The 12,179-nt window shown below is 44.2% G+C and overlaps 1 protein-coding gene across 1 annotated transcript in view; it reads right to left on the reverse strand.

Moving 5' to 3' along the window:
* Window positions 1–3,810: 3,810 nt before the first annotated feature.
* The window catches only part of LOC125128685 (XK-related protein 4-like), a 207,540-nt gene continuing 199,171 nt past the window's right edge, over window positions 3,811–12,179 (reverse strand). The window contains exons 2-3 of the mRNA XM_047782867.1: window positions 7,242–7,441; window positions 3,811–3,839 (exon numbers count right to left, since the gene is read on the reverse strand). Coding sequence (XP_047638823.1) covers window positions 3,811–3,839; window positions 7,242–7,441 — 229 coding nt within the window. The remainder of the gene's footprint in view (window positions 3,840–7,241; window positions 7,442–12,179) is intronic.

The following is a 12,179-nucleotide window of genomic DNA, read 5'->3' on the forward strand; positions in this document are numbered from 1 at the left end:
TTGATAACGGTAATATGGTGTAGGTGCTGTGGGTCAATTTTTCTCTTTAGTGAAGATAAGAGCTGTGGCAGTGTGCTCCTTTATATGTGATGGCAAGAATGTAGAGAAAGGAAAATTTGATGATGCAGGAGAGAGAGAGGATAATTTCAGGAACAAGGTGCTTGCATAGGTGAGAGGGCATGGAATCCAGCACAGAAGAGGAGGGGTGGAGAGACGGGAGCGCGCACACTTTATCCCCAGGAACCGAAACCCAGGGAGGCCAGGCGGTGGGTGCAGAAGAGGTGGACACTATGGTGGCCTTAGTGGTGGGACAATAATAAAGCAGTTCTGGTTTCAGTGATTCTCTTTTCCCACTGAAACAGTAAGTGAGACCAGTGGTTCCGAGCGATGGAAGCGTGACAACACAGAAAAAAGTAGGAAGCGGTCAATTTTGGAGCAGGAAAGTGCAGTTTAAGCAGAACAAGTTCCGAGCGCTAGACAGGGCTGAGTGGCCGCTTGAGATCTATGGTCAGACATTTAAGGAAAGACGCATCAGTTGCCAAATTCAGCTGCTGGGATATGTTTAGCATGACGCAGTCTCCGTGATCTGAAACGCATGAGTTTTGTCTTGTCCAATAGTCTTTCCGGCTTTCGCTCAGAAGTAAGTAGCTTTAGCTGGCTACTCAGACTTGATGGCAGGTCTCTTAGGTGTGAGCAGGGAAAAGGAACCTAGTGAGTGATCGAGGCGTGTGTGTCAGTCACCTGGCAGGCGGGGCTGCCAAGGCAGGTCATTCCCAGCTCCTTCGCTGGCTTCCCACTCGATTCTGCCAAAAGGTGGCACTGGTGGGAATGGAAGGCAGGAGGCAAGGAAGGCAGGTATTTTTCTGGCTTCCAGCTCAGATTAGCATCCTATTATCTATCATTGGACCTCTCCAGCCTTCAGCCCTCCTCGGTTTTTGGCACGTGCTACCATGGTGAGGGCGCCAGCTCCTGGCACAGAGCCCCCATCAGTAAGAATACGCCCAGTGCCTCCATGCCTGCCTGCGTGGCATTCCACTGTATGGGCTCCGCAGCAGCTAGGCTGACCCCTCTGCTCACCCAGCACTCGCCAGGCTGGGCCCCTCCCCAGGGATCTGAGCACCTCTCTCTCATTCCTCTGGCCCCAGGGTCGGAGCTGCTTCCTTTAATTAAGAATGCAGGACTTTTCTGAGCATCCTCTTTTTGACTTCTCAGCTTCCTGTGAAGTAGGTTTTCCAATGTAAACCCCTCCTCTGTGAAATACTTAAATGTTCTGCTTTCTTGGTTGGGGATGGTCTTCTCATTGACACAACAGAAAAATACAGCAGGTAATGATCAGAGATACAACAGCAACCCCCCATCCCCCCAAGTGGTGTGGGGACATTGGATGGATGTGCATGAGCTCCTGGCAAGCATTGTGCAAGGAGGGGCCAGTGGCTGGAGGTGCGCACCCCAGCTGTAGGAGAGCTGAATGGCAGGAGCAGCCCTCATGACCTGCAGCATCCCAGGGCAGCACAAACCCACCTCCTCAGGCCAGACGCCAGGCCTCATTGGAAATGCACTGCCCTCCTCTCTGGTCTGATCCACTTTTTCCAAAACTGTCAGTACAGATTTCATAGAAACAACTCTGTTTCCACACTTGTTTTCCATCCGTTTAAATGCTAATTAAACTAAGTGGTTACAAGAACAAGGGCGTGAACACAAACAGCTTCAGAAACCCAGACTGACTCCTTTTATGTGTTCAGCTCAACTTGAGGAGACAGCTGTGCCCGTGGACTCAAGGGCACCTGCTTGGCGTGGACACCCAGCACACTGGGCATCAGGAGAGCGCTCTGCAGAGGGAAGGGAGAACTGCTTGCCCAGCGCCCGAGAGAAGAGATTTCCCTACAGCAGCGTTGGGATCATGAACAGCTTCCTTGTGGGATGGTGGCCCCTGAGGTTGGGTGTGGTGAGCAGAGGCAGAACGGATCAGAGACCCACGTGGAACAATGGACTCTGGCAGGAGCTGTGTGGCTCCTTGTCTGGGGAGGTGAGCTAGACCCTCGCTCTGGGCCCCTCTCGTTTTATATACTTGCATCTAGAAAATGCAGCAGTCCTTCTGGAATACACCCAGACACATTAGCCGCTTCTAAATAGGTTTCGTCATGGTTTTTATAAGGTCTCTTAAGGTTTTTTAATAAAAAGTGAATTTTTTAGGATGAATTTTACAGAGCTTCACCCACCATCATGCACACAAGAGACATTCAATAAATGTGTTAACAACCAACAAAAATAGTAATTTCAAAGTAGATAGATCTAAAGGGACAGGACACAATCCCACTTGAAGGGTGACACTCTTGTGGGTGCTCTCCTTGCCCCCGCAGGAATCCAGAGGTGGAGCAGGAGCAGAGAGTCAGGCACTCAGCAGAAGGAGTGGCCTGGGCCGGGGGTGGGTGGGTTTCTTCTCTAACCTGAGTCTCTTTCTGGAATGCAGTGGGCATGCATGGCTCTATCTGCTTTCTCATAAAGGTGAGCAACTGGAAATGCAATGATTTAGCTGGAAAGCCCTACTCAGAATGTGACATCTACACTTCAGGATTTCTCTGACCCTAGTTGGCTGGGGACTGTTTGTTGAAACTTTTTTTTTTTTTTTAAATGGCCACACCTGTGGCATATGGAGGTTCCCAGGCTAGGGATCAAATCAGAACTGCAGCTGCCAGTCTACACCACAACCATAGCAACACAGGATTCAAGCTGAGTCTGCGACCTACACCACAGCTCATGACAACACTGGATTCTTAACCCACTGAGTGAGGCCAGGGATCAAACCAGCATCCTCAATGGATACTAGTTGGGTTCATTACGGCTGAATCACAACAGGAACTCCAGGGACTGTTTGTTTAAGGAAAAGCCCCTTAACCTCTGACTTCCATGTAGTCTCGCGGAATACGAGATATGAAAAGAATAATTAGAAACTTCTTCCAGCCCCCTTCCCTTTCTTGCTCTCACAAAGTATTCAGGATAAACTGTAGGCAGAAGAGCCAGCCTGTGGGTTTGGGGTATGGAGAAATCAGAATCAAGGTAGGTGTGATTAATAGATGCAAACGATCACATTTAGAACCACATAAGCAATGAGGTTCTGCTGTACAGCACAGAGAACTCTATCCAATCTCTTGGGATAGAATATGATGGAAGATAATATGAAAAAATAATGTATACATACGTATGACTGGGTCACTATGCTGTATAGCAGAAATTGGCACAACACTGTGAATCAAGTATAAATTTAAAAAATTTTTAAAAAGAAAAAGCAAAAAAAAAAAAGTGAGGTAGGTGTAGGTGTCTTTTCCTGCTCAGCAAAGCTTTCCTGGGCACATGGCTTGTGGAAAAACATTTGTTCCTAACTCACTCTGGCCTCTCAGCTAAATGCACGTAGGATGTAAAATGAGATTTTGCAATAACGTCAAGTAAAGGTAGAAACTGGAAACGAAGAGGTAGAGCCATCTGGAAAAAGTGGGAACATTTGGGCTGGTAGGTAGGTATCCACGGGCATCTGCTGAGGGCCTGATTTCCTTTATTTTACCTAGAAGGTTCCTTACAGAAAGCGCTGTTCCTGCACGACGGCACCATGGCGTGGGCGTGCACACCTGTGGTTCACACGCCCCCGCCCGCGCCTGGAAGGTTTCCCACGGTGTGTGTGGCGACGCCACCAAGCAACCTGGGGCTGCGCCGCCTAACCTGCGCTTTGACCACGACCCGGTGGCTCATCCCTGAGCACTGTGGCCACGCAAGGCCTGTGGACAACTGCACCTGCAAGAGATGGTATCCTGTCTGCTAACTACTGGAGGCCGGGTCCACGCAAGCTAAAAGGGACATGAGAGACCCTCCATCCCAGCCCGCCCCCAAAAGGCTGGGGGTGGGGGGTGCAACTTGGTCTGTGGGAGGTGGTTAACCTTCTACCTTGGCTTGTGCGTTTGGATGGAATCAAAGGTCCTGGATCGGTTTGAGATGTTGCTGGAATATAGGACCGACAGGCCTTGGACCAACACCTTACAGCTTTAACACCGAGGGCCTCATCCTCTACGTGAAAACAGGATCGATTTTTTTTCATCTCTGCTTACCCGGCAGAGCCCTTCTTCCCCTCTCCCCCTCCATCCTTTTGTCCTTCCTGCCTGCCTTGCTGTTTCCCAACCCCCCCCCCCCACCCCGCCCCAGGTGGGGACGTGGGATTGGATGGGAGACCAGAACACAGTGGAACCTGGGAACTCTAAGCACAGGCTGCTGTGCTCGCCGCTGTCTTATCTATCACACGCCCTCTTAGCTCTGCGTGTACAGTTGGACAGCACGCACTATTTCTTCCACTCCATGGGAAGACGTTCCTGGGGAAATTCTAGATTCAGTGAAGAGGAGCAATTATGGCAAAGGTGACCGTGTGAAAAGAACCAGATACTCGCGTTCACGTTTCTGCTGTGCCCTGACTCCTGGTCTCAGAAAGGAAGACAAACTGCTCTTCCCAGCACAGGACAAGCTGAGAAACAATCAGGCTTTGCTGAAACTGTTCTCTACTGAGCCTGTCAGCCTCCAGCACAATTAGGCATCTCTGACTGCATTATTCAGGAGCCCTGAGAAAGGATTTTCCCAGTTGACAGTGTTTTCGGGCTGCACCAAATTTCCATACGGAGAATACAACTTTTAAGCATCAGTTTTAAAATGTCTTATTTCTTGTACGCTTTTTTTTAACTGGTGTACAAAGAGTGTCGGTCAGAGAGCAGTAGATGTGAGGTTGGGTTAAAAAAGCAATTTTCTTTCTATCCTAAAAACAATAATTTTAGAGATAGTCATATATAGAAATAACTTGCAGACTTAGGGCTCCTCTCTACCCGCTAAATAAAAATATTTTGAAGATTTTAATTCAGAGTTATGTGCAAATACCTCACAGCTTTCCTACCATTGATTATTTGCATTCATTGCAGAATTCTGTGCTTTTTCATATAAATCTTAGGACTCTTTTACCATAAATATGTGTGAAAATATATGTCGGACCAGTTTCTGTCACTTTTTTTTTCTTTTCTTGGAGAGGGAAAGGCTCCATTCTTATAATTCACATCCATTTTATTTATAAGCTAGTTCATTTGTAAGCGGGATCACCTATCAGCAGAAGGTAGGATTTATTTATTTATTTATTGCTTTTTTTTTTTTTTTTCTAAGGGCCGCCCTTGAGGCATACAGAGGTTCCCAGGCTAGGGGTGGAATCAAGCTGTAGCTGCCAGCCTACACCACAGCCACAGCCACACCGGATCCTTAACCCACTGAGCAAGGCCAGGGATTGAACCTGCAATCTCATCGTTCCTAGTTGGGTTTGTTACTTAGTCACAACGGGAGCTCCAAGAATTGCCTTTTCTCTCTCTGTTGTTTTTTTTTTCCCTATAAAACTACATCCAAAACACAAACTGAAAAGGTGGTCTCATTTTCTATGCCCTCCCTTCCTTTTCTCCTCCATCCCCATCATCTTTAGGATAAAAACCTCCCTGTGATTTTCTAAACCTTGTAGGAAATGAGTGGAGGCCCTCAGGAATCTTGGGCCACAGGAGGTGGTTGGCAATCCTCCCCGTTTGTGTTTGGGGTTTGTTTCTAGAGAGGCCTCGGCTGTGCAGCTGTACCAAGGGGCTGCCCAGTTGTCCTGGAGGTGAGTTATTTGACAGGGATTCAGTTTGCTGTTGCCTTTGAATGTGTGTCCTCATGCACAGACCACCCACTAAGGTGTCTGCCCAGCCCTGCGGCTTTCCTGGGCACGCAAGGAGGCAGCGGTAGACGGGCACTGCCAGGAGTTTGGAGAGCATCTAGTTTAGTTTGTGGCCTTTACATTTGAGACACCGGGTCTCACGGGGAGGAAGTGAGATGAGCAAAACCAGAGCCTCCCTCTGCAACTCATGGCCTTTCACCTCTAAACACAGTGGTCCACAGATAATTCAGCCTTCTCCAGGCTGTCCTCTTCTGTGTCTGGGCTAAGACCCATCTTCTCCTCCGGTTTGCTTTATGGCGTGTGGGACTCATGCCCCATGGATCCCTCTGACCCTTTCCTCAAACATCTGAGACTGAAGCTCTTCTAGTGTGTGGAGCCAGGGCTGGACCAACAATTCCTAAGTCCACGGGTCACTGGCTGTGGGCACACTCTCCATCTCTCTTGTCCTGTATTGTTCTTTCTCCTCCCTCCAGTGAGTAAAGACCTCAGCCTGGTCTGATGTGCTCCTGGCTAGACAAAGTTACAAGGATGTTGCAGAGATTCCCCGGACCAACCAGACAGGGTCTTGGGGGAGGGTGGCCCAGCCCCCGGGGAAGGTCACCGCCAGGCTCTGCTGAGATGGAAACAGATGAGCACGTTGGAGAATGCTACGCGCTTAACAAAATCTACTTGATTACAGGACTGACAAGTTACCAGGAAACTAGTTAGACGATGGCAACCTATCCATCATCCTCCACACTAGTGTTCACCTGTCTACCTACTGGCCTGTCTAACCTTCTTGCTTCTCAAAAAGTTTTGAGCAGCAAGCCCTAAGGAAACATCAGGGCAGATCTGTTACTCATGGAGTCATCTTCCTGATGAGAGGATCAAACAGGACGGCAAGACACAAAAATATTAATCTGACAGTAATGTTCACTGTAGGAAACTTAGTACTGCATAAACCATACATTGTTAAATATTGACATTTTTCTATATAACCTTTTAAAAAAATATTATGGTAATCTTTATCACTTCCTTTTAATCTCTCTCTGTTTTCTGTCCAAAGGAAATGGTAGTGACTACCCTTGTATTCAAATATATATATATATATTATATACATGCATAAAATATATATAATACATATATTATATATACATGAAATATATGTAACATTATATATGTATATATATATATATATATAAATGATAGGGAAGGTGATGAAAAAGATAGCTCTTTTTTCAAATTTTTGAAAATTATCATACAAGCCAGAAAGCCTCAGTTGACTCTATTCTCATATTGACCAAGTGTAAAATCAAAAGGATTTTTGTTCCTACACTGAGGGCAGCATAAGGGCAAAAGAGAATTGTTTTTCTACAAATTACCCACTATAAGTGATGGAGAGATGAAAATACACATCGTTCATAAATTCACGCGTCAAGCAGCCTATGTTAAGAGGGTTCACCACTACCTCCGTCAACAAAGGGTTCGGGATGAAAGGAGCCAGTCTGTCCCCAGATGCAGAAAGCATGTCGAGAGGCCTTACCTTGGAGGGCCTGGAGCCTGTGGGTCTGCACGATGATGCAGAGCTGCAGCACCAGCTGGGGGGCGCTCTCCAGGAAGGTAGCCAGCAGGTGCAGCATGCTCACGTCTGCGTACTCATAGACCATCTTCCAGTAGAACCTCCACCGGTCATTCTCCCCACTCTGCCGACTTCGAATGCCCAAGTATATCGTGTGGAAATACCTAGGAAGGAGACAGGGAGAATAAGAAAGGTGTGCGTGATAATAGCCCCTTCAAACACCAGGGCTCTTTTCTTTTCTTCAAGTCACCACGTACATGAGGTGCCTTAGTGAGTGACTTAGAATTAACCCTAATTTTTTTGTTCTCTCTCTCTCTCTCTTTTTTTTTTTTTTGCTTTTTAGGGCAGCACCTGCAGCATATGGAAGTTCCCAGGCTAGAAGTCCAATGGGAGCTGCCACAGCCATAGCAATGCCAGATCCAAGCCATGTCTTCAAACCACACCACAGCTCACGGCTCAGATCCTTAACCCACTGAGTGAGGCCAGGGATTGAACCTGTATCCTCATGGATACTAGTCAGGTTCTTAACCTGCTCAGCCACAACGGGAGCTCCAACCCTTATTCTTAAATGTTCACTCTGAGGAGTCACAGGAATTTTTATCCTATCTAAAGGCATTCCATTGCATGGCAGTAGGAAGTGGGAGTGGAAACGCAGGTGTAGAAAGGATTCACTACTTTGAAAATCTATCTACACTCTTTCTTATCAGTTCCTCTATAGCCCAAAGCTACTCAAGGGAGGCGCAAGCAATCAAGTTCTAGGATGTACGTGCTTGTGAACTCTCTTGATGTCTTAAATTTTTTTTTTGTTATTGAAACTTTCAAACCTATACAAAAGAAGAAAAAAAAAGTGTATTGAATCCACAATACCCTACTTCTATGTGAAGAAATTATTAATATACTTAAAATCTTTTTTTTTATTTATACTTTCACTTACTCCTTGTCCCCACATTATTGGGAAGAAAATTTCAGGCATTATATTATCCCATCTGTAATATGGGATACACACATAAATGAAATATCATTATTACACTTACAAATAAAGGTAATTTCTTTCTTTCTTTTTTTTTTACTTTTTTTTTTGTCTTTTTGCCATTTCTTGGGCCGCTGCCGCGGCATATGGAGGTTCCCAGGCTGGGGGTTGAATCGGAGCTGTAACTGCGGATCTACGCCACAGCCACAGCAACGCAGGATCCGAGCCGCGTCTGCGACCTACACCACAGGTCACGGCAACGCCGGATCGTTAACCCACTGAGCAAGGGCAGGGATCAAACCCGCAACCGCATGGTTCTTAGTCGGATTCGTTAACCACTGCGCCACGACAGGAACTCCCTTTATTTTTTACTTTTTAGGGCCACACCCATGGCATATGAAAGTTCCCAGGCTAGGGGTTGAACTGGAGCTGTAACTGCTGACCTACACCACAGCCACAGCAACACGGGATCTGAGCCGTGTTTGCAACCTGTCTGAGCTCAGGGCAACTCAGATCCCTGTCCCACTGAGTGAGGCCGGGGATCAAACCCGTAACCTCATGGATACCAGTCAGAGTCATTTCCAGTGCACCACAATGGGAACACCATTAAGGGTAATTTCTTAATATTATCAAATACTCAGTAGTCATATTCTTCTGATGGTCATAATTTTTTTACAGTTTGTTTGAAAATACAATCCAAACAAGGCCCCATGTGATGATTATTTATGTATCTTAGTCTCTTTTATACCTTGAATTCTCCTTCCATTTCTTTTTTTTTTTCCCTGTGTATTTTCCATTATCTTGATTTTGATCATTGCATGGAGCGGTCAGCATCTTTCCTTTGTGTTTTCTTCAGTCGGGTCATTAGTGTTAGAATTTTGATCAGATTCAAGTTTAATTATTTTTAGCTATCATTTATTGTATATCATTAAGGCGAAAAGCAGCTTCAAACAGCACTAAAAAATTATGTAAATGAACTTATTGACACCACAGAAATAGATTCGCACATAAAAAACTGGCGTATGTTCAAAGGGGAATGGGAGTGGGGAGGAGGAGGGATAAATTAGGAGTTTGAGATTAACATATACACACTATTGTACATGAAGTAGATAAACAACGAGGACCTACTGCGTAGCACAGGGAACTATACTCGATATTTTGCAATAACCTACATAATGGAAAAGAATCTTAAAAAGAATACATGTTACATATATATTATATATATATTTATATATATGTAACTGAATCACTTTACTGTATTGTTACTAATGTAACAATGTAAATCAACTATATTACAACAAAAATTTAAAAAACAGTATATCCAAAAAAATTTTAAAAAACAGTACATGCAAAGTGCCCCACTAATAGTTTTAAGTGTGTGTGTATTGAGGGTGCAGAATAAAGGTTAGAAAGTTTAACGACAAAGTAACATGGTGATCTCTGAGTGGGGCTACAGATTACTGATTTATTATGTTTGAAGTTGATACGCAACCATGATGAACTTCCTATAGCTAAAGTTTATTACTTTTTTTACTTTTTATTTTATGATTTTTATTTTTTCCATTATAGTTGATTTATAGTGTTCTGTCAATTTCTATTGTATAGCAATATATATATATTCTTTTTCTCACATTATCCTCCATCATGTTCCATCACAAGTGACTGGATATAGTTCCCTGTGGTATACAGCATAGCTAAAGTTTAAATGCTGAGAAAGCTTGAATATTTTAAAGCTTTTGTTGTATATTGTAAAATTGCTCGCTAGAGACACTGTGCCAGTGGACAATGTATGAGTGTCCTTGCTTTCTTAAACCTTTACGAATTATCACTAAAAAAAAAAATCTTGTTAATTTTATGGGTGAAAAATAACATACGTTTGAGTCAGTGACTCTCTTATTACTACTGAGGTTTTAGATTTTTAAAGATTTACTGGTCCCTTGTACTTATTACTCTGTGATTTACCCATAGGTCATTTTCAACTCTATTTATTTATTAAGTATGTATTTATTTATACTTAAGTATGTCTTTATTTGTACTTAAGTCTGTATTTATTTACTTTGCTTTTTTAAGACTGCACCTGTGGCATATAGAAGTTTCCAGGCTAGGGGTCAAATTGAAGCTACAGCTGCCAGCGTACACCATGACATATCTTTAACCCACTGAGAGGGTCCGGAGATCAAACCCACATTCTCATGGATAGTAGTCGGGTTCTTAACCCACTGAGCCACAACAGGAACTCCTCATTTTCGACTTTAATAGTTTCACCTTTGAGGCCTCGATTCTCAAATGTAGCTACTTACATGGACCTCAGTGTGGACAGCCCTCTGCCCTGCATGCCCCCTCCTGTCCTCTCTTGCTGTCTATTCACATTTGTGCTCCCTGCCCCAAGCATCCAGCCACCTCCAAGAGCCATTCCTCCAGGCTTCGCTCAAGCTTTTCCTAACAGTTATTTCTGCCACAGCAATTCTTATCCCCTGAGGGTCCCTGGAACTCTCTCAGCACCAAGTCTTGGCATCAGTGATCCCTTATTCATGAATGGTAAACAGGTTGTGGAGTTCCCATTGTGGTGGAAGTGGGTTGAGAATTCAGTGTTGTCTCTGTGGCAGTGCAGGTTTGATCCCCAGTCCAGGGAACTTCCATATGCAGCAGGTGCGGCAAAAAAAAAAAAAAAAAAAAAGCTTTTGTTTTGCGTGCAGACTCTGATCCACTGGAGAAGCATTCTGAGTTGGCCTTTGAGCTCTTGGTATCAGTTAATGTCCTCCACCATTGGCTGAGCAATAGCCAGTGTGAGAGGTATTTGCTCCAATTGGTTCATGGGCTATTTAATCTGGACTCACTAGATAACAAGTCCCTTAAGGTACATATTTTCTCTCTCTTTGTTCCTATCCGGCTCGTCAGTCTAAAACGTAGGTTCATTAATCTAAATTTAAAGCTCAATAATAAGGTTCGAACATAGATACACATATATATGTATACAATACACACACCCAGGTGTGTAAAGAACCAACACTGTCACCCCACACACGATACATCACATGGGCTCAGCTGAAAGTGCAGCTCTGTTGGTTGGCAATCGTATTGGGTATGCAGTAGGATTGCAATAGGAGATAAAGGATTTAAAACCTTTTTAAAATCCTTTGCTGTTCTCATCTTTGAGCATTCCACTACACACATCTTCCCCCTGTGCCATATCATATTTTATTATCCACTAGTGTCTCCCAGCCAATTTTCTTTAAAATTCACAAGATAAGAGGACGGACACCTACACACATTCTTTCAGGATATAATTAGAGCTGTTCTGGTAATTTATGAACTAAGGTTGCACATCATGCTTTGAACTCAATGCAGCAACATCAGTGGTCAATAAGATTTGATTTTGTCTTTTATATCACAGGGGAAAATCCGACTGATTTCAATTTTATGTAGAGGATGGCTTTAGTTGAAAAATCATACTAGTAGAAGTCTGACACATTCTTATAGGCTTTTCCTGAACTTCTGCTATGGCTCATGGGAGTGTGATTGATGGTGATGTATTAAATATTAAAACCGATGTAAGATTTAATTGAAACTTATAGGGCAGCTTTACTTAATTTACTGTCTATTGTGTAATTTTTAGCACATGGCATAAATAACAAAAGACTGCCTACAGACTTCTGTTGTTTTATCATAGCTCAGAATTAAATTAAACTTGTTGAGATTCAAGAAAAAAGGACATGCCATGCCACACTGACTTGAACTTCCAACTTGGTTTTGAGTGGCGGCTAAGGGGTGTACGTGGAACCATCTGAGGGAGGAAAGACTGTCTGAGCAAGTTCAAGGTTTGCTTTTGGCTTTCAGCCTCCTGGAATGAAGACGCACCATCAGACAAAGGGAATTAACCAAAACTTTGCACCTAAAACACAGGGACCCTGCAGAGAACACTTTATATATGC

Source organism: Phacochoerus africanus, chromosome 6 (genome assembly GCF_016906955.1).
Source record: "Phacochoerus africanus isolate WHEZ1 chromosome 6, ROS_Pafr_v1, whole genome shotgun sequence".
NCBI classification, from domain to species: Eukaryota; Metazoa; Chordata; class Mammalia; order Artiodactyla; family Suidae; genus Phacochoerus; species Phacochoerus africanus.